This window comes from Alternaria ventricosa (assembly GCF_023758065.1).
Source record: "Alternaria ventricosa strain BMP 2768 chromosome Unknown scaffold_8, whole genome shotgun sequence".
Classification (NCBI taxonomy): Eukaryota; Fungi; Ascomycota; class Dothideomycetes; order Pleosporales; family Pleosporaceae; genus Alternaria; species Alternaria ventricosa.
Genome location: NW_026055688.1, coordinates 850,821 through 872,564, shown reverse-complemented (window position 1 = coordinate 872,564; position 21,744 = coordinate 850,821). Strand labels below are relative to the sequence as shown.

Sequence of the window (21,744 nt, the reverse complement as noted above, 5' to 3'; positions counted from 1 at the left end):
GGTCTGATAACAACATAGCAAATCATATTCAACCCTACCGCATCGGCTTCATCAGGCTGCGCTACGCTTACGATAGACATGAATGCTTCAGACTATCCGAACGCCGTAACAACATCCGGAGTAGCATACTGTGCTAAACTCGTCATACCACGACTCTCCACGACTACCGTCATGACACCACCAAATACTGGAGACGTCACGGAATCTGCAGGGCCATATTCCACAGTCATCATACCACCTCTATTTAAGACTGTTACCATAACAATCGACCAACCCGACTCTAGCTACGCGTCTTCACAGCCTCAACAAACAAGCGCGACACCAACCTCTAGCGACTCTGCGACTCTCGATGACAGCTCGTCGTCCTCCTCTAACGAACCCGAAATCAAGTCTCTCAATATGGGTGCGGTAATAGGCGGCGTTTTGGGCGGCTTGACAATCATCGGCATAATCTTCATCGCGCTGTATTGGATTCGTCGGAGACATCCAAATAGCAATGAACGCGAAAAGGCCACAGACACAAACAGTGAGAGCATGGAAGCCACACCACAAGAACTCACAGAGACAAGATACGAGCTACCCGGCGGTCAAACAGCACCTGAGCTGGAGGATACGGCAGTGCTTCAAAATCGATTACCAACTAGCTAGCTGTTTGCATCGATCAAATCCACCTCGCAGCTGTCTTTCCGGCTTCACCACCTTCCCTTGCAGCACCGTGTACTTAATAATATTCTCGCAATCCTCAGGCTTCACTCGCGCCAACCATATACACTGCGCAGCCTCGCCATTACCCTCTGCCTCCTGCTCCTTATTGGCATCCAGCAGAACCTCCTGCCCATTATCATCTTCAAGCTTCAACTCCGCAAGCCGCTTCTCGGCGCCATTGGTATACCCATTGGCAGTGCCATTCGTGCTCTCGGGTCGTGTGACGACTGAAGAGTGTCGGTATACCATGACGTTTGCCGAGAACTTGTGGCCTCCAACGTGGCTTATAAAGTATATTCCAACGCCGCCAGGTCGCTCGTCGTGTAAATCGCGGTATAGTCCCAGTGGTCGCAGCAGTCGCTCGAACTCTTTACGTAGCAGAGGAGCGGACTGGCCGCAACGTGCGTCTCGTGTCTTTTGACTGCACATTAAGATGAGGTATTTGTGTGGGCATGGTCGGGCTTTGAGTTGGGGTGCGGGTATCGACGGGGGTATGGAGGAGGGCGCATCGGCGTCGGCGGAAGAAGTCTCTTCCGGCTTTTCTGAAGGTGGTAGCGCGGCAGTTTTCCGTGGGCGCAATGGGGTATTATTCGTAGGACCGGGGTTGATATAGTCGGTAATGAGTTCGGGTATGTTCGCAGGTGTGACGTTGTCTATGAACTGCCATGACGGTAGTAGCAGTACCATGGAACTATGATCGGAGTGGTCTGGGACGGGCATATTGGAGGCTGATAACATAAGTTTCTATACCCAATTAGCTCGCACTCGACACAACCTTACAGCATCATGTCTCCAAACTCACCCCATTGCTAGGCTTTGCATCGCCCTTGTCGACCGCCTCCATGATGCTGCCCTTCTCGTCTGCGACATCGCGCACCCAATCCGTCTTGCCCGTTGCAACAATCAAATGCGTACTCCATCCTTTCACGTGCCCGTACAGCTCTTCCGTCTCATCAATCTCAAATTTGCGCGGGTATTTGACACTGCAACTGGCGCAGTCGTGTAGGCAATCGTCGCCATCTACCGCGGGGTCGGTGGTCGGGAACAACTCCTCCGTCTTCTTCGCTTTAGTGAATTCGTCGCTGTCCTTGGCCAACGTAGGGACTTCTGACGACGAGAGTGCTGAGGTCAGCTTGTAGGACAGGTTTCGCAACATCGCAGGGACTCGGTAGGCGTTTATCGGCCGGTGGGGCGTCTTGGAAGGTGCCATTGCGTATCTTTATATCAGATGCGGCGATTAGATCGCCAAGACGCGGAATGTGGGCGCGCGATGACGCCGACGCTTACGGAGTGGTTGGTACCTGGATGATGTCTTTCACGCCCGTTCACGGCCGTTGCTGCCTGGAAAATACGAAGACAATCGAGTAACACCGAATACACGTCCTTACGGCTATTTCTCACGGAAGCTGACCGCCTCTTATATTGCTTTTCATGTCTCGGTGAATTGCTTCGGCTTTCGGACCTCGCGACATCAGATTACGCGACAGTCTGCAGTCATGCTTCGGATTTGCTGTGCAAGGCCCGGACATCCTCACGTTCTCCGACTCCTCTCTACTCGGCTCCACATAACCCTCGCACTCCTACCCTAAACTATTTCGAAGGACGACGCTGTCGCTGTGACTTCTATCGCGTACGCGTCGGTCCAGCACGTACGCGTAGACGCGTCTGTCGCGTAAAATGCGGCTCAAGATGCTCAACGGGGCGCCGTTGCGCGACCATCTAGAATTCAATGACGACACACTTTTGGCAGTGGAAGATTGCCATCCTTTTGATGCAGCAACAGGTGAATTCACACCTGCGAATGGATCTACACCATGTTTGAAGTGGCGTGGATTGACATCCAAGAACACTCGGCTTCAAACTGGATGGTCGCAGCCTTTTCTTCCAGGAAGCGTTCAGGGTCGAGACGTGTCAGATGTTTCGCTTCCCAATGTAGGTCGATATATGTCGTTTCTACAGGAAGATACGACTCACCTGGATACATCAATCGCCTTCGAGGATCCGTCGATCGCCACACCTGGTTATCTTGAGCATTCGCTCATCTTTCACGACACACTACTGTCGTCTCAGGTCCTTCCAGACGGTATAACGGATAAGAGCGTCAGCTCCTCATCCTTCTTGACTACTTCTTTCGGAACTACCGTATCGGACTTTGAAAGCCCAAGCAAATTCGATGAGCATACGCTACTCATCAAAGTCGCGCCTAAGATGAGTATCACCCCTCTTGGTATGTTACCTAGCGCACAGCGTCTACGAGCGATCTACCCGCAAACTCCAACACCAAACTTCCTGTGCGTTGTCACAGCGACTCCGGAACAGAAAGAAGTCTTCGTTCGCAAGGGCGGATACAAGATGAACCTGTGGGAGATTATCGTTGCAGATGATACTCGCTCAGACTTCAAAGTCACGTTCTGGCTGCGCCCACCCCGAGAGTCAAACAACGAACAGAATCACGTTCAAAATCAACTACTGCAGACACTAGAGGGCATCAAAGTTGGCGACATTCTGCTCCTGAGGAACATTGCGTTGACATCGTTCGGTGACACCGTCTTTGGTCAATCTCTGAATCCAGCCATCACACGTGCTCGCACAACTGTCGACGTCTTGACAAGAAGCAATGGTATCTCAGCTGCTCAGCTGGGTGGGCTGCCGGTGCCAGTAATCGAAGTTTTCAAAAGAGTCAAAAAGTGGGCAAGGTTACACATCGCATCTGATAATGCAGGTTCGAGAAAGAGAAAGGGAAGCCAGGCGAAACAAGCCAAGGACACGAAACGCACTTTGACAGCGCGTGATGTCGATGATTCCATGCCTCCCGACACTATGGAAAGTGTATGAAGCACATCCCCCGCAAAATCGCGATTACACCAATTTTGCCGGTTAGCAATCGCTACGTGCCGACATTGTTTCATCGCATCGACCATTCCAGGCCGTCACATCCGAGTTGATAGGTGCCTGAATTTCGGTTGCTCGTCAATTTGCTCTCTGTGAGCGTCGCACCATGCCGTGATGGTCTGTGCCGCAGCCCTGCCATCTCACACAATCAACATCACACAGCTCCCCCACGTCACAGCCACAATCAGTATACTGCACCGATCGAGGATGGCCCGCTCGTGCCGATGTCTGATTCTCGACTAGCCGCTCGGTCTAAGACATCCCCAAGATGCTCAACTGTCTATGCTGCGCCTTGGCTAGGACGACTAAGTCAACGATTAAGCGCGGCTGGACTGAGATCGTGAACACCGGTACTAGACCCTCAATGAAGCTCGACAATACGCTACAAGACTCTGATTGTCTGTATTCCTGGATGACACTTCGTGCTCCTCCGTCCTTGGCACGTTCATGCGAAGAAACCAAACATGTTTCGAACATCATCCTACATGCAAGGATGCACCGAGCAACAACGGCGTACACGCTGCGGCACCTGCCTTTTGACAGATGGTGGATGTTTTACGCATGAAGTGCCGGTACTACAACGCGGTACGTCACTTACAGGCAGCGGGGCAGTGGATTGTGCTGTCAGCCGTTCATTTTACGGACATCTTATATACAGCATCATGTCCATCCAGAATCCCATCACAGCATCGCTTGCCCAGTCTCTCTTTCAGTCCTAGTGACATTCATTCTTTTCGTTCGCAACTTGTTGCAGCTTCCATTCGTTCAGATCTTGACGATCATCTTCATTCGCTACCGGTTGGCCAAGATGAAATCACTCTTTTCTTTCACTGGTCTGGCTACCACACTTTCGTTACTGGCAAGCGTCCAAGCTGTATCCAACTCAACCAATGGCCCTTCATGTGGAGTTGCAAAGGCAGACGACAGCTACTTCAGCGTTGTCGGAGTCCAAGGAACTGGAGTCCACCCTCGACAGGAACTCCGTGAACTGCAGAAAGACACGGAGTTATGGAACATCTTCATCCAGGCGTTTGCTCGCTTCCAGGCTATGGACCAGGATCAAAAGATCTCTTACTTCCAGGTCGCAGGTATGAAATTCGTGATCTTGACAGTGGCTTGACTGACATTTCTAGGGATACACGGAGTGCCATTCCAGAAATGGGACAATGTGAATGGTACAGCTGGCCATGAGATGATGGGTTATTGTCCTCACGGGTCCAGCATGTTTGGACCTTGGCACCGACCTTATCTCGCGCTATTCGAGCAGGTTCTCCATGATCGCGCGGTCGAGGTTGCCAATGAGTATCCCATCGGCGAAGCCCGTAACAAGGCCTTAGACATCGCAAACCGAGTTCGTCTTCCGTACTGGGACTGGGCGATGGATCCGCCAAACAGTGAAGAGGGTGTTATCCCTGAGAACGTGCGTTGCCTCACGGCTACCGTCACGTTTCCCAATGGGACCACAGGGTATATCCCCAACCCTCTGTACAAATACGACTTTCATCCTTTGAAGTATGACGACTTCGCTCCTCTGGTACGTCTCAACCTTCTACTTCCGCGTTCCACGCAGAAGATATCATACTCGAGAACTTGGCTGCTAACACACAAGTAGAGCGAGTTTGAGTTCAAATACTGGAACCACACTATTCGGTACCCAGCTGACCCGCATGCTGCCAATGCCACCAGCCGTAACAGCGAGGTTAACGATCGAGTTGGCAAGCAGCAGCCCAATCTCCGCGATATGCTCTACAAGTTGTTGACAACCTACCAACCCTTCAGCCAAGTGAGCAACAAGGCGAACGGTGGCAAGATTGGAAATTTCGAGACTCTGCACGATGGTCTGCACACCGTGTTCGGATTGGGTCACATGGGCATAGTGGAGGTTTCCGCATTTGACCCGATCTTCTGGTTCCATCACTGGTAAGTCCTCGGAACATAATGCTGAGAGTAATGCTAATCGTGTGTAGTAACATTGATCGGATCATATCTATGTACCAAACTCGCTACCCCGACACCTGGGTCGAGGACGCCGAGCAGCGTATGGGTTCATTCGCTGTCGCCAGCGGTAGCGTTCTTGGTACTGCTTCGCCACTCGCACCGTTCCACATGAATGCCCTTGGCGATATGTGGACCGCAACCACTTCCCGTAACTGGACCTCTTTTGGATACACCTACCCCGAGCTTGAGAACAGCCCGACCAATGCGACACTAACATCATCAATCAACAAGTTATACAAGGCCCACACTCAAGGCCTGAGCGAGACCAATGCGACAGTCAATGCGACGTTCCCGAGTCCAGGCGGAGGCAGCGTCAACCGCACGGTTCAGGCTACCGACTGGCAGTGCGAAGTCAACATGCCGACCGACATCAAGGTCTCCTACGCCGTTCGCGCCTTCCTTGGCGAGCCCAGCACCAACCCCATCGACTGGCCCACAGACCCCAACTATGTTGGTCAGCTCGCCACCCTATCTTCTCCACGAATGAGCTCCTCAAACATCGTTACGGGTAACATTGGTTTGACAGAAAAGCTTGCGCAGAAGCACGCAGCTGGCGAGCTCAAGAGCCTGGACAAAGAGACCGTACAGGCTTATCTCAAGGAGAAGTTCAGCTGGCGCATCCAAGCTTTGGACTTCAGCGAGATCCCACGAAACAAGCCACCCAAAGGCTTGAACGTCACTGTATTCAGCGTGCCAGTCAGCATCCCAGAGTCCGACACCGAGGTGCCAACCTGGAACGGCGATGTCGAATACAAGGACGACATCGAAGGCAACCCGCCTGTGTACAACGGACCTGGGCCTGACGGCACCAACTCGACTCTCCCCGCAGATCAGTCGAGCGGATCTTACAACGCTGAGTCTGGCGAGTTTGAGTGGAAGAAGGCTCCTGTTCCGGAGGTCGTGCCTGACGCTGGAGGTGCGGGTCCCCAGATTGCAACCACGCTCTTGGAGTCGGTCATTACGCAGTATGTGACACTGGGTGTTTCGACCCCGGCCGTATCTACGCCTACTCCTGCGACCTCACTTGAGGTCTCCAGCGCGCCGGCTATCTCATCTACACCTACTCCTACACCCGGGGTTTCTAGCGCGCCGGCCGTCTCAGAGCAAGCGCCTGAGCCTACCGCGCCTGCTGATCCACAGACCACGGTTGTGACCTCAGTCATCATGGAGTATGTCACTGTGTAAGCCAGTGACCACGACCGACTAGGTATCGCTCCTGCTGTTTGTTGGCTACTGCGCACTTATCCGCTCATTGTTCTTGTAAATGTCTCTCTTCACGTTTGTGCACACTTGCACTATCACACTCGTTTTATGCTGTTGCATATACATACCCACGCTCGTTTCATACCTCTGTATATACACTACCACGCCTTACGCCTTACGCTCATTCGTCACGCACTCCAAAGAAATCCAACCACTCGTTCTTTGACTCTTGCTCGTTGCTCACCTATTCCACTCTTCTCATATGCTAGCGTCCTTGATATCGTCTTGACACATGCTCATTCACAGCAAGCGCACATCAAAACCACAAGCAGAAAACGCAGACTTGCTTTACTTCCACATGTATTCCTCGCCAAATACTACTCGACCCAATGCCCCAACACCCATCACAGCAACCCCGCCCTCAAAAGCTTATTCCCAAATTCCAAAAGATAGTAATCCGCATACACCAACCCATGATCCGCATACTTCATATGCGCATGCTCATTCCAATTCGTCGTGCTGTTCCTCAGTATACACTCAAACCCTGATTCTTTGATCTTGAGCTCCGATGTTACCGCTGCGCCGTTAACGCTATTCCCATTGACCATGCTCTTGGTGGGGAGTTCAAAAGATGCTAGATTAGAGTCGTACGACATATCTAGCGTCTGGGATACGATCTGCAACGCGATGTCGAGAAAGTTGGTGGTGTTGCTAGAAGGAAGTTCCGATGCCGTGGCTGAAGAGAGGGATTGGAGTGCTTGGTGGATGATGAGGAGACCGTTTGCTGTTATCACGCCCGCGGAAACGTCGCGTAACGGTTCCTCGGGGTGATCTTGTGGGGCGTCGAAATCCCAACACGGGACCATGGGGTGATGCCACTTTCCCTCTCCTTCTTTCAATCTACGCAAGAAGTACTCGGCGCATTGAATCGCCGTTGCCAGATACTTGATGTCCTTCGTCCAAGAATACGTCTGCGAGAACCCCATTATCGCCCAGGCCTGGCCTCGACTCCACGTCGAATCGTCTTTCCAGCCTTGATTCGTCATCTTGGCTTGTGGTTGACCGGTTCGCGGATCGAAGTTTACGAGGTGGTATGAGGAGAAATCTGGTCGCATGATTTCGTGGATGATGGAGTCGGCGTGTTGGGTTGCGATGTCGATTAGCTTTTGGTCGTTTTGGATGTGGCCGACGAAGTAGAGGAGGTCGAGATCTGGAACGTGTGAGTAAGTGGGAAGGAGGAATGCATGGAGTGGAAACCTTACTACACATGCTATCTATAATGACGAGAAAGTTTGTCGACATATCCGTTATTGAGTAGCGGTCGTTGATCGCAACATCCCAACTCCGAATTGCTTTTACCCGGTCGTCATATCGCGAAGCGAGCGCGTATGCTGCGTTGACGACAGATTGTAAGCTCTCTTTATTGCCAGTCAACTCCCAGTCTTTTTGTAACGCGGGCTGCACGATAAAGCCCATGTCGTGGGTATCTGTCCGACCAGACATCTGATTGATAGCAACGCCATAGTGTCGACCAAGTTTGAGTAGTTGGTCCTGGATCTGTGGCCGCACGTGTTCAGGGACATCAATGGCCTGGGGGTATCGTATTGAGCGCTCGAGAAGCGCGTATATGCAACCTGAGAAGAAGCCGCAGGTCCAAAAATCTGCTTCTCGCTCTTCGTATCGGCCTGCGTCGGGACCAATCTGGGGTACGGTGTGTGGGTATGACGGTAAGGGAGCCGGTTGTTTGAGGCCGCGTTGCGCGACTTGTACGATCTTTGCTGCTACGCTTTCTGAGTAGATCCGACTGAGGTCGACATCTTTGACGCTATATGGACTGAGCATTGGCTTGTGCCATTTCACATGCGCGTAGACTTACACTGCGGCCTTGGAAGGCATCTTGGCATCCTGTACAGCGCTTCCCATCTTGCTTTCGCGATTGGAACTTGCGAGTGACGTATGTTCGATACGAAGGCAATTTCGTCAAATGGCACTTGGAACTGTGTCCTCGAGGTGTGCCGTTTCTACTAGATGTTCGGTCGTAAACGAGCGAAGAGAAGAATCAGGAAGCAAAGCGAAGAGCAGCCAAGGTGTTGCTTCTTGCCAAAATGCCTACATCGGGCGACGCGTAAACTGTCGCGCGTAGCATGGCGGGGCTGTTATCGATACCGGGTCATCTTGCAACGAGAGTTCAAAGTTAAGGTGTAGGCTAAATGTGGGATCTGCATTATCCCGATGCCCGCTACCCGGCCGTTTACACAAGCTCAGAGCATCGCCCGCGATGTGGACGTCATCTTTTTCTTGATCTCGTATCGTCCTGAAGCCCGTGACTATGCTTTCTTGGACTCGTGGACGGCCTTCCGAAACAGGTATCTGTTCCTTCGCTTGCTGTGTTGATAACCCTTGGAAGCGACGTAGCGGGGACCTAATGCTGGGCTTCTAGCTAATTTCCCCGCGTCGCACTATCTATGAAGTCTGGGGTTGCAGTAGCGCTGCTAGCATGTAAGGACGGAGATACTCTGGCCGTGGATATCGACCCGTCTAAGTTGAGACGATCGCGTGAACCTTTGTCGGCATAAAGTTGCTAGCGTCCATAATAAGGACAGGACCAACGAACACCTCGCCCTGTTCACGTCAACCATGCTGTTCACTCGTGTAGCTGCGAAGCTGCTGCTAATTTCTTTTGCTGCTGGCGCGCCGCCATCAGCGTTAAAGAGGGCCGCTTCCATACTTCCTTTGTCAACCAAGGGGCGAGATATTGTCGACGCGAACGGCGATGTCTTCCACTTCATGTCGACAAATTGGCCAGGCCACCAAGAGATCATGATTCCTGAAGGCCTCCAGCACTCGTCCGTCCAAGACATCGTGTCGTGGTTTCCTAAGCTCGGCCTCAATTCGGTCCGCATGCCGTTCGCAATCCAGATGGTAGATGACTACCTTGCGAATAGTCCAAATCAGACTCTCGAAAGAAGTGTCCTTAACGCGATCCCAGGCACGAACGGCACCGATGTCCTAAACTCTATTCTGGAGAAGAACCCACAGTTCACCAAGAACACGACGAGACTGCAAGTTTGGGATGCTGTTGGCAAGGAACTCTCGCGTCAAGGCGTCATCATCCACTTGGACAATCACGTATCGAGGGCCTTCTGGTGCTGCGGCGATGACGACGGCAATGGCTGGTTCGGCGAGAAGGACTTCGACGTGGAGAAGTGGAAGCGCGGTTTGGCCTTTATGACGAAGCATGTATGTACTTGATCGTCTGCTATGGAGCAGATGCTGACGAGCTTAGGCGAAAGAAAACTGGTCGACTTTCTCGTCAATGGGACTGCGCAATGAGCTGCGAGCTGCCAAGGTAGCCGAGCCGGTCGACTGGTATACGTGGTATATCCACATGACTGCCGCTGCAGACGCCGTTCATGAGGCAGATCCCAATGCGCTAATCTTCTTCTCTGGTCTCTCGTACGACACGTACATTGACCCCATCCCTCTCGGAAAGACGCTCAATGGTACCAGCGGTACATCGACTGCGAACAAGACTGCGAAGTTCGTGCCCGATAGTTTCGCGTGGAAGGATAAAATCGTTCTCGAGATCCACAAGTATGACTTCGAAGCCACCCAGGATGACTGCGCGACCTTCAAGAGGAAGTGGTATCAGAAGGGCTTCCAGGCCGTCAACCCCGACGACCCAGCGACCAAGTACACTTTCCCAATGGGGATTTCCGAATGGGGATTCATCCAGAATGGAACATACTGGAACCAAACCACCTACGCTGGATGTTTGGTGGAGATGGTGAAGGAGTACCAGGTTAGCTGGCAGCATTGGGAGCTCTCAGGTAGCTTCTACCTCCAGACTCGTCCTAACCGAACTCCCAACACACTCATTGGGGCGGATGAGGCTTGGGGCTTGTTGAACTACGATTGGTCTGCTCTTCGATCGCCTGTCACCCTAGAGAACAGCTTGTACAAGATGATTGAAGCGTTGAAGTAGTGGCAAGGCGTAGCGCAGAAGTAGATATGCTCAATTCAAAATCGAATCCCGGTCGCGATCACGCTCTGCCGTATACATACTGTCCTGAGATGTATAGTCGTGTGAAGATGCGTATGCACGGCTCTGTACGAGAGGTCCTCAGGTACCACCTGGGCATCCTCTTCCAGGCTTGCACAAGGAGCGCATACTTAACGTGAACGATTTGCTGAAATGGGCTCGGAGAGTGAAAGCACATATGTCGTTTCGGAGTCGCGGAGGTTGGCGATGTGTGTGGATGTTCGCGTTCGCGACGCGTTAAGACACGTCAAATGGTTTCCGTTCGTGAACGTGTCTATGACGTCATTGGCTATCACCACACCACACATGCATCTGCACAACCCGTGGACGCCAAATAGAAGAAAACTTGCATACGATATTTTAAGAGGGATAGTAATCAGCGAGTTATTCCGAGGCCTACTGTCAACTTTGTTAGGCGGACGATGCGCCGAAGTTGCCTGCCTGTGGCTGCGCCTTGGCACGACTCATGGACCGCAATGCATCCTTCCCGAACCAAGATTCGAGCTTCATTCATCACCCCACAGTCTCCCCATGTTCTTGGCCACCTTCCAGCAGCTTAACACCTCCCGGGCAACGGGGTAACTCCTCTTTCAGCGCCCGTTTGTGGATTTCTCCCTAGAAGAAGCCCGCCCCCGCACTCGACCATCCGTATGCAGAATTACCCCGACGCCCGCCAGAGAAGCCGTCCAGTCGCTTACTAGCTTTGAGATTTAGCCATGCGGGAACTACCAATTCACCTGTTCTTCGGGTTCCGACGAACATCAGGGCTTTAAGCACAAAGACCCCAGCTTTGTTGTACATTTCCGAGGTCGTGCCGTCAACACTTTCATCTGACGAGAGGCAACTCAACATGGCTAGCACGCAGCCCAACGACGAAACTGCTGGTGTCGCCAACAGGACCGGCGAGTTCGATACCAACGTTATCGCGCCTGCTGAAGCTCCCAAGAGGTCACCATGGAAGGCGTGGATGTATCTCTGGGAATGGTACCCCAAGCACTACCCTGAGGAGGAGAGGAAGTTGCTGAGGAAGATGGACGCTTGTCTGCTGACATTCTGTTCCTTCATGTGTAAGTTACCGTACTGGCACTTTGGTTTCTTATACACTGACAAGACCAGTCTTCCTCAAGTGGCTCGACTCTTCCAACATCAAGAACGCCTATGTATCAGGCATGAAGGAAGAGCTTAGTCTCTACGGCAATGAGTACTCGCTATTCGACACCTTCTACAACGTCGGGTATCTCGTATTCCAGGTCCCATCTTTACTCCTGTTATCCCGACCGAAGATTGCCAAGTACTATCTGCCGACCATGGAAGTGCTGTGGTCCATTGTGACTTTCTGCCAGAGTCAGATGCGCAGCCGAAACGACATCTACGGTACTCGATTTCTGCTCGGTCTTCTTGAGACACCCGTAGCTTCTGGAACTACCTACGTACTTGGCTCCTGGTACAGGCCTGAGGAGGTCTTCAAAAGGACGGGAGTCTGGTTTGTCTCTAACAACATTGCCGTGATGTTTGGTGGCTACCTACAAGCTGCGGCTTACAACAACCTCAATGGGTAAGCGATCTTTTCGACAATTGTCATACTGCCGCTAACCTCATCTAGCGTCGGTGGCATGTCGGGTTGGAGATGGCTCTTCATCATCGACGGAGTAATCTCTCTCCCTATCGCCCTTGCAGGCTTCCTCATCTTCCCGGGTCTACCAAGCAGCGCAAAACCGTGGTGGCTTACACCAAAAGAGCATGCGCTAGCTCGCTCACGCATGGCCAATGCCGGTGTCGCACCAAGTAAAGAGCTTAGCTGGACGGTCGCAAAGCGAACATTCATGCGCTGGGAGTTCTACATGGGCGTACTGTGTTACACATTGTGAGCGTCTTCGAGTAACCCATAGTTACGAACGCTGACCGACTATTAGCTTCTTATCCTCCTCTTATCCTCACGGACAGATGGCAATCTGGCTCAAAGACCTTGCTGCCAAACTTCCCGGCGCCTACACCATTCCCCAAATCAACACTATACCTACTGGTGCCCAGGGTGTCTCCGTCTTCGCCGCGCTCCTCGCCACCTCTCTCTGCATGGTGTATCCGCTCTGGTCCATCTTCTCGATCGTCCAGACTATCTACATCGTCGCCAACATCTCTCTTCTGGTCTGGAACATCCCCAAGGGCTACCACTTCGCCTGTTACTACCTGCTCGGTGTATCAGCTGCCGTGACACCAATTCTCATGCCATTCATCAACATGGCTCTACGTGACGACGCAGAAGCCCGTGCTGTCACCGTCGGTGCTATGCTGACAGCTGGTTGGGCTGTCTTCTCCTTTTACCCCATCACAGTGTTCCCTATCGTCGAGGGCCCGAAATGGACCAAGGGCTATGCAGTGAATATCTGCTTCATCGTAGGATGCTGGAGTTCATTCTTGATCATGCAGTACCTGTACAAGAAGAGCGAGAATAGAAAGCAGAACATGATGATTAGGGACGTGGCTAAGGATCAGGAAGACATGGCCGGACTAGATATCAAGGATGCAGCGGAGGTCGAACACGCAGAGGTCAGAAAGTGATGTGCAGGAGTGGCTTCTCCGTGCGCTGTACAAGTGGTCTTTGTGAACATGCAGATATGGAATGGAAAACTTCTAGTATAATGGAATGGTAAAGCTTCGCATGATCAAACACAATCTGATCAACTGCGAGCCAAACTTTACAACCTACGCACCGCCTCTCAAAGTCCAAACCTAACGCATCATCATGCCTTCTCAGCCCCACCACCGGATCCCACAAACCCTACGAAACCGCACGCTAACCCAACCCGACATGTCCAACTCCGCATCAGACTCTTACTCCCCACCACGACGTTCCCGCAAAGCCAACCAACAGCCCATCCCCCGGCGCCACACCATATCCCCCCACTCCCGTTACTACAACCGCATAATCCGACTCGAAGGCCAAATCACCTCCGTCATCTCAATTCTAAAATTCCACCTGCGGTACGCAGACTTTCCTACGGATACCTCACTCTCCGCGCTACGTCTCCATCCACTACCTGTATACTTCGATATAATACAAGAGCTCATCAGTCACATCGAAAGCGGCTTGGACTACAACGGTGCGTTTAATGCCGGCGATCTGATGTATCTAGCGCAAGAATGGTATTTCCCGCATGTGAAAGGGCGAGTGGAAGCAGACGAAGAAGTGGAAGTAGCACCCCAACCGCACTGGCCTAAAATCCTGTTTCTCGCACAGCTTCAACGTATCCTCGAGGACTCAACACTTACCCTATCTCAGAGTCTAAAAGCTGGTTGGGAGTGGTTTATGGACCTCGATGTTTTTCCATCGCTACCTGGAGGAATGAGAGAATGGGCGTTGGGGTGGCATGAATTGCCATCTGCGAAGCAGAAAGAATTCCTTCAGCTTTTTGATGTAGACGCACAGGTTCTCACTGGCACGATGAACGCAGTGGAAAACATGTCTCTACGCGGTCCGTTAACGCTCGATCGCGAACAAGTCGGTTGCGTCACTACGTTTCTAGCACAAGATCGTCCGCTCGACGCTATAGTCCCGCTAATGCTCAATCCATCGAAACAGAACCTTGGAACGTGTTCGCTCTGCGGCACTATACTGCGAAAACAGGATATCGGTTCTGAAAAACAGCATCGACCTGTTGAGATACCTTGCGGACACATCTTCGGCTCGGAGTGTATCTTAAGCCATTTTCGCAATCAGGAGGGTTGGAGTTGTCCGTTTTGCGGGTGGAATCTGTTCGATGCGCCGCATCATCCTGTTACGCCCAAGGAAGTGTTGGAGAGCTGTGATCGTATCTTGAAGTACCTAGACCCACCTGCGAGTGTCATGTCTCCGGTGAGTCCGCATTCGTATCTTGAGAAACTAGGAATCGTTTTCGAAGACGCGGATGCGGTACGAGAGCATTTGCACTGCTGGCTCAACGCTCCGTATGCGGCGTATGTAGAGTTGTTGGGGTTGTTCGATTTGGCGCTGTATCTTGCGAGGGATAGGTTCGATGCTGCTGTGAGAGGGGATGTTATTGAGTTTAGGGAGGTGGTAGGGAGGCAGTTTCAGGTTGAGGCGAGGATTCAGTGGTTGGAGTTCTTGAGGAGTTGTCATCCGAATTCTCCGGTGGTTTGGTAGGTAGGGAGACATCAATCTGCTTGTAACCTCCAGTGCGGTGCTACGTAGAAGCATCTTCCCTTAGAGCCATTCCATCGTGATACCTAGGTAACCTCTTTCTCAACTCTCCGACACGGTACGTCGTTCCTCGGGTGCAAGCATCCACAGAGTGCAATACTAACATGCATTGTGGTTCGTAGCCTGCAACAGAGAAACCCATTTACAAGATCCGCTCAAGACCTCGTTCCACCTCTTACCAGGAGTCATGCCACCACCCTCCGCCGAACCATTGCTCCGCGCCATCCGAACCACTCAACTCGTCCGACACTTCGGCCGATAACATCGGGCCTTGAGGATGCCAAGTCCTCCGTAACAGAGAATCGCCATATGCAGCCTTTGCATTAGCCCACGGCAAATCCTCTAGCTTCGGCATAATAAGACAAGCCCGGCATGTGAAGATCACGATGCATTGCATACGGTAGTGACGGAGCATCGGACATGAGTTTCGGAGCAAGAACAACAAGTGTCAATTGAGCTACGCTACCCGATAAAGTAGGTGCGGATAGGAATGGGTATAGACAAGAAACGACGACTTGCGGTGAGGAGAAACCTCTCTAGCGTAGGAAATCAAGGTGTGTATGTATGTACAAGAAGAGAAGGGGAAACAATGCAATGAGTGGTGACTGCAGACCAGTAAAAGGTCCAGCCTTGAACTTGAACAAAAATAAACGTCCGGCGATGCTTATACCCAAATGCCAATGCCACATTGGAAAGGTACGTACAGAGATCAAGCCTTCTCCTTCTTAAAGCAATTCTTGAGGCGAAGCTTGATCTTGTACATGTACCAGTCGCCCTTCCTCTTGAGCCCAAGTCCCTCGCTCCCGTCTTCACCAGCTTTAGTCTTGTTGTCTTTACTCTTACTTCGGCCGCCTTTCTTTTCTTGCTTGCGCTTCTTCTCGTTCATGACAAACATGCTTGTGGGACGTTTCTTGAGACCGGGTCCCTCGGTGACACCAGAATCCCACATGCCGGTTGTTGTGATGGGCGCATAAGCGGATTGTGTCTTGCGGGAACGTTCGGTTTCTGGCATGGCGGGCGATAGGAGCGGGGAGGCAAGTAGTGGTGCGGGCGAGCTTGGGCCTTCGGTTGATGGCGAGATGACGACGGGAGATGGGATGGTAGCAGGGAGAGGGCGAGTCGACTCAGCGGAGGGACGTTCTATGGGTGAAGGGAGGGACAGCTCTTTGATGCGGAGGAGTTCCACGCTGCGTTTCATGGTGCGCTCTTCGGGGGTCTCGACGAGTGTCTGGTCCTCGAATGTGAGGCCGTACTTCTTTCTCATGCTGCCTGTCATGCTATGGAGAGCAGTGCCGGTAGAATTCGCACGTCGCGCACGTGTCTTGACAACAGGTACGGGAGAGGCATTTACTGCCGTCTTGGTGGATGCAGGCGAAGGAGGAGTATCCGTGAAGCTTGTCGTGCGACGGGGCAGTCTTTCCATGCTAGGTTTGAACATCCGAGGAAATGAACGGCGCTTCTCGTCGAGAGTTGATGCTGGAGACGGCGAGCGCGGGCAGTCCAACATGGACATGGAGAATGTGCGGTTGGTGGCTGGACGGAAGGTTGCAGAGGGTGTCAAGGTGGGAGGCGAAGACAAGGAGGGGCTCTCGGTCGCGAATTCTCTAGACGCAACCCAGACACCAGAAGCCAAAATGAACTGTCGAAGTGCGTCGCCGGTCTCGGTGGGGAGTTTATCCGTCAATGTGTCCATGAAGGTGTTGACATCGATGCTCGAGGTGTCGGTAGTAGGTGACTGGGTGTAGGAAGTTATGCTAGGCGTTGACGGCGAGGCAGCGGATGGCATTGCGTAGGTATCCATGACATCTATACGACTGCGGGTCATTGTCGCAATGATGGGATGGCGTCTGGAGTTGACGCTCAAGGTGCTGAAGGTAAACTTCTTCTCGTCTGGAGCTTGAGGAAGCGATGGCGACAGTGGCGCAGTCGTCGACATGCTCGACACACGACGCGAGTGGTTTGGCTTCAACACCCAACGAGCCTTCAGCGTCAGTCCATGTTCGTCAGTGCTATTGAATTCGTAGCCTCCGTTTGGCATGTCGGTGACTGCCCAGCGACTCGTCCCGTCGTTCATGCATATCTCCGTTGTCTCAGTAACCCCCCTGTCGCACTTCCGCGAGCTGATGACGCCAATTATGTCGCGCGAGCCCCAGCGATCTTCTTCCGACTTGTTCTCGTCATCCCGACTGTGGTATGCTTCTGCTTGCGCAATGAGGAGATCGTGTGGTCCCAGTCTTTCCCTGGTGTTGAAACTCCGCGAAAGACGCCTCGAGGCTCGCTGGGGGATGGCCGAGAAAGGGACGACTTCATAGGCTGGCTTCGGTCGTTGTGACGCAATGACTTGATGTAGCTGCAGGGCGACTCTTTGCCGGCTATGTAGCTTGGAGCGAGTGTTTACGGGTCGGGCGATGATGTAGGATGTCTTGGAACGAGTGGACCGCTTCTTAGGCTTAACGCTGGTAGCATCGCTGCCGGAGGAAACAGGTCTTGAAGGAGCGAGGGCGATGATAGATTCGTCATGCGGCATCTTCATCGCATCCCTATGCGAGGCGCGCGTAGGAGTGTCAGGGGCATCGGTCGTAGGGTCGGTATAGGTAGAAGGAAGGGTCGCCTGCGACGGTGAAGGAGTCTGGCCGCGCAAGACGGAGCCGAGAAGGGAAAGCGGCATCTGCAGGAAAGAGCCATTGGTGGTGGGCGAGGCGGCACGCGGTGGTGAGCTCTCATGGCCGTGTTTGGCGGCGTCGGCGGTCAACATGTCCAGCAGCATTGCTCCAGCACTCAATCCAGGTGTGACATGCTGAGAGATCCGTCAGCAAACAAGGAAATGACGAAAACACAGGCGCAATCAGCGCATGGGACGCCATTGTTCTTATGAAGGCGGGCCCCAAGGGCTGTGCGCTGAAGTTTGGAGGTCGTGCCCCCTCAAGCGTAATAGGCACATCCACAGGCGACGAACAACTGGGGCTGACTTACAAGCCACAGCTAGCAGGCTGACTTTATGCAGGGAGTGGGTTGGCCAATCAAACGCTCCCTATAATTCGAGCTTGTGCGGCTGAGTGTCTCAGGACGCGGCGCAGATGCAATTGCAGAAAACGAAATGGAAACCAAAAAGAAGCCTCCCTGATGGGCCCCCCGTCAGGTCATTCATCGGCCGGCAGGGCTCTACTGACCATCCGCATCGTCGACGCACAAGGCACACAGGCTCCAACGCCGGTAAAGTCAACCGTCGTCCGTCCCGTCGGTGCAGGGACGCCAGCAAAGCCGCATCCGGCAAGGGGCTAGAACGATTGGCCCATCATGCATATCATGCACACTCGCTACGAGCCCCTCTTTTTGCTTCATCGGGGAGCAATTACTCGGCTTCGGCGGACAAAAGCTGGGGGGCGGCTTACGGTGTGATCATCGCCAGCAGAGAGACCGCTGACTGCGAGGTCTCACTTCGGCTCGGTGCGGACCTTCGAGCGAGAGCAGAAGACACGTTCCGCAGGGGTCCGAATACCTGATTATCTCACGATCTTAAGATTGATCATGCGGCACGGCGACCATGGAACCTTCATAAGGAACTCTGGGCAGTCAATGCACGGCGTATTCGTATAGACCGAGGGGAGCTGCGATTGGCTAGCCTTGCGATGTTTCAAGCGAACAACGCTGTCAGCCAAGCCACCCAGGAGACATCGACCACGAAATTCGGACTGAAGCATCATGGCAAAAGTAGATCGCAGCTGACGCGAAGCTTGTCAAACTCGGGCGTTGCTGTTGTGATGTTCGCTACAACAATGGAACAAGGCACCCCGCGGCCGCCTGAGGCTTACGCAGCTCTACCATGAACGTCGCGAGGAGGGTTTCGGATTAGCCGTTACCTCACCGACAAAGCAGCACACCATTACGCCGTGCTGCACCTCTTGCTGCACGACCCGCTACAACTCACGATCTTTCTGCAAGCCCGCTCGCTTCTGATCGTCGGTTCCGTTGTGCTCCGCATCCCGCTGCTAAATTTTCACCGAGACCGACTCGTCAGCTGGAGGGCACATTACCGTCAGGCACTCGGCTCAACCGAACTTCCGAGATATCTAACCTATCGAAACAGGAAAGCATTGCGTGCGAAAGGTATTACTATTCGCCTATTTGTCAAGAAAATCCCGATTCTCACGGCCGCAACGATAGGAAAGTAGTGTCAGCGAGGGTTGCGATCTGTCCAAGGTTTGCAACAAGTGCAAATGTCAACAGACGAAATGTCAGGCCAGGGCTTCGGTTCCCATCCATCAGCTGAGCGCCTTGTCAATTGGTTCACGCAAAATGGGGGTCAGCTCAGTCCAGACGTCCAGATCGTCTACAGCGACTCGCATGGCTTTCACATGCGCGCTGCCAGACCATTGAGCTCCACTATGGTGGCTTCATGTCCATTGAAGCTGACGCTGTCCTCTCTCAACTTAGACCCAGAGGAGAAAGAGGTGTTGCACATCGAGAGTCCTCTTCAACGGTGTCGTGGGAAGATACCGGATCACATTCTGACGTACCTGCTCTTGATTGAACAGCGCAAGAGGGGCGATCAGTCGCCATGGCATGCCTACATCACATGTCTACCAGGGCCTGAAAGTATGACTACGCCTCTGTGGTTTGACGAGAGCGATATCGCCTTTTTGACCGGTACCAGCCTAGCGCCTGCCACCAAGGAAAGAAAGGCTGAGTTGCAACACCAATGGGAAAATGCTGTGGCTGTCATGAAAGAGCTTGGTATGCCTCTTGCTGACGAGATCGACCTGTAAGTTCTTTAGCGAGTGCGATTCAGCGCAATCTGTATCGTGTCTAGCGTGCACTATAAAGTCAGCACTACCTCTGCCACAACTGAGACACTGCAAGCGAGTTGTGCTTTTGACTGCCAGCACTACAAATCCCCACATATATGGCTCACGATACACCGATACATCAGCTTTCTGGCGCAGCCTGCTAACGATCGTCAGCGATTCGTTACTATGGGCAGCCACCATCTTCACCTCGCGAGCCTTCATCTCGACCCACATATTACCGGAAAGAGAGACCATACCTATTCTCTTTCCGGTGGTCGATATTTTGAATCATTCTGTATCCGCCAAAGTAGAATGGGACTTCCAGCCTCACCAGTCTTTCACGCTCAAGTGCCTTGAAGGCGAGTCGTTTCAGCCCGGCCAGGAGCTCTTCAACAACTATGCACCCAAGCAGAACGATGAGCTACTCCTCGGCTATGGATTCTGTCTAGAAAATAACCCTATCGAGCAATTTGCTTTGAAGCTCGCGTTCCAGCCGCAACTGCAGCAGTACGCACAGCAGCTGGGTTTGCTAAACCCCGAGAACGTACCTTTTGGCATGTCGAAAGATTTCCTGGCCACAGATCCGAACAAGGAGCAGCATTTCCTACGCGCCAAGGACCATCCATTTGGTCGCTACGATAACCACATACCCTTCTTCCGTGGCGTTCCTCCTTACATCGTTCACTTCTTCTTCATTCAAACAATCATAACGTCTGAAGTGGATGTAAGCACTATCGACGTCGCAAAACCAGGCGCGAGAATTACGCTGCAAGTCTTAGTACTTCTGCACCAAGCGCTGGAGCAGAGGTGCAGTACCCTTCCACTGCAGATAGATCAGCAACCTCGAAACGACAAGCAAAAGTACGCGAAGATCTATCGCGACAGCCAGGCCAGAATCATCCATTCGGTGCGACAAGAGCTCAAGGATGCGATCACCAAGTTGCGCGCACCCAACGCTGAACTTCCCACTCGCGCCTTGCACAGTCCATCGGATGTGCTGGCAGCCTTCAGCGCCGACCTCCCAGAACCAGCGAAGACCTTCTCGAGCGCTCTCAACAAGCATGGTATCCAAGGTCGACAAAACGAAGGTCTGGAGTGGACGGTATTACTGACCGTCCTGTTGGCGTTGATGTTGACCACACAAGACACAAACGACATCAAGATCTTTACTCTAATGCGCGACTTGTGCTCCAAACACACCCTTCCTACACTAGAAGACGGCATTGAAGACGTTGACACATACACCTTCGTCGACGAAAACCTCGGCGACTTCGTGCATCTCCCTTCTGCAGATACGAACGCCGCACCAACGGACATACTCGACGACTTGGGTATGACGTTCGTCAACCAACCCGCCGATAGCGCAACGCCTGTCTTCATCATCGGACGCACAGAAAACCTCGGCGCGAGGATAGTCATGTGGGCGATGAAGGTTGTAGAGAAAGACGTTGTACCTGTGTTTGAAGATGGGGGCATAGTAAGGTGCTTGTTCGCTAAAGCGCAGAGAACGGAGAACGGGCAAAGCGACGAGACGTGGATGTACGATTAGAACCAAGACACAATCACATACATACCTACTCACTGCTACTATCTTTCGAGTTATCGTGTGTGTACCTGGGCATGATGCGCCACCACAGCTGCTCAACACATCTCCTCAGCGCAAGGCTTTAGTGTCTTCAAGGGGACGAAAGACATCGTAGAGTCAGCATCTTGAACTCACCTGTGAAAGGTGCAGTCTGGTCTCTCACCGGTCGCTACGTTGGCCTTAGACGATAGCCGTACACAGAGATAGCCACTCCGTATACAGTCCTCTCTCGTCTTCTTCTCTCATCACCTCGCCAGTATGCTCCTCCATCACCACTCCCCGCAGATTGGATGGTTTGACGCGCTCACTGTCATCGGTCCTCACCCAATGAGGG

General features: G+C 52.7%; 7 protein-coding genes across 7 annotated transcripts; 4 read left to right on the top strand and 3 right to left on the bottom strand.

Annotated features, from left to right (window-relative positions):
* Positions 1 to 633: 633 nt before the first annotated feature.
* Positions 634 to 1,861, bottom strand: J4E93_005519 (uncharacterized protein; the record flags this gene model as incomplete). Its single annotated transcript, XM_049343439.1, has 2 exons — positions 634 to 1,449; positions 1,508 to 1,861. 2 exons carry the CDS (start codon positions 1,859 to 1,861, stop codon positions 634 to 636), a joined length of 1,170 nt encoding a protein of 389 aa, XP_049199532.1.
* A 788-nt stretch (positions 1,862 to 2,649) lies between these two features.
* J4E93_005518 (uncharacterized protein) lies at positions 2,650 to 6,780 on the top strand (the record flags this gene model as incomplete). The annotated part of the gene is made up of 5 exons (XM_049343438.1): positions 2,650 to 3,534; positions 4,367 to 4,685; positions 4,731 to 5,131; positions 5,210 to 5,517; positions 5,565 to 6,780. 5 exons carry the CDS (start codon positions 2,650 to 2,652, stop codon positions 6,778 to 6,780), a joined length of 3,129 nt encoding a protein of 1,042 aa, XP_049199531.1.
* A 422-nt stretch (positions 6,781 to 7,202) lies between these two features.
* J4E93_005517 (uncharacterized protein) lies at positions 7,203 to 8,721 on the bottom strand (the record flags this gene model as incomplete). Its single annotated transcript, XM_049343437.1, has 3 exons — positions 7,203 to 8,008; positions 8,061 to 8,623; positions 8,675 to 8,721. 3 exons carry the CDS (start codon positions 8,719 to 8,721, stop codon positions 7,203 to 7,205), a joined length of 1,416 nt encoding a protein of 471 aa, XP_049199530.1.
* A 714-nt stretch (positions 8,722 to 9,435) lies between these two features.
* J4E93_005516 (uncharacterized protein) lies at positions 9,436 to 10,783 on the top strand (the record flags this gene model as incomplete). The annotated part of the gene is made up of 2 exons (XM_049343436.1): positions 9,436 to 10,038; positions 10,085 to 10,783. 2 exons carry the CDS (start codon positions 9,436 to 9,438, stop codon positions 10,781 to 10,783), a joined length of 1,302 nt encoding a protein of 433 aa, XP_049199529.1.
* Positions 10,784 to 11,690: 907 nt separating this feature from the next.
* Positions 11,691 to 13,399, top strand: J4E93_005515 (uncharacterized protein; the record flags this gene model as incomplete). Its single annotated transcript, XM_049343435.1, has 4 exons — positions 11,691 to 11,907; positions 11,957 to 12,395; positions 12,444 to 12,704; positions 12,754 to 13,399. 4 exons carry the CDS (start codon positions 11,691 to 11,693, stop codon positions 13,397 to 13,399), a joined length of 1,563 nt encoding a protein of 520 aa, XP_049199528.1.
* Positions 13,400 to 15,747: 2,348 nt separating this feature from the next.
* On the bottom strand, positions 15,748 to 17,793 carry J4E93_005514 (uncharacterized protein; the record flags this gene model as incomplete). Its single annotated transcript, XM_049343434.1, has 1 exon — positions 15,748 to 17,793. The coding sequence occupies one exon, from the start codon at positions 17,791 to 17,793 to the stop codon at positions 15,748 to 15,750; it is 2,046 nt and encodes a 681-aa protein (XP_049199527.1).
* Positions 17,794 to 19,255: 1,462 nt separating this feature from the next.
* Positions 19,256 to 21,374, top strand: J4E93_005513 (uncharacterized protein; the record flags this gene model as incomplete). The annotated part of the gene is made up of 2 exons (XM_049343433.1): positions 19,256 to 19,800; positions 20,000 to 21,374. The coding sequence occupies 2 exons, from the start codon at positions 19,256 to 19,258 to the stop codon at positions 21,372 to 21,374; spliced, it is 1,920 nt and encodes a 639-aa protein (XP_049199526.1).
* Between the last annotated feature and the right edge of the window lie 370 nt (positions 21,375 to 21,744).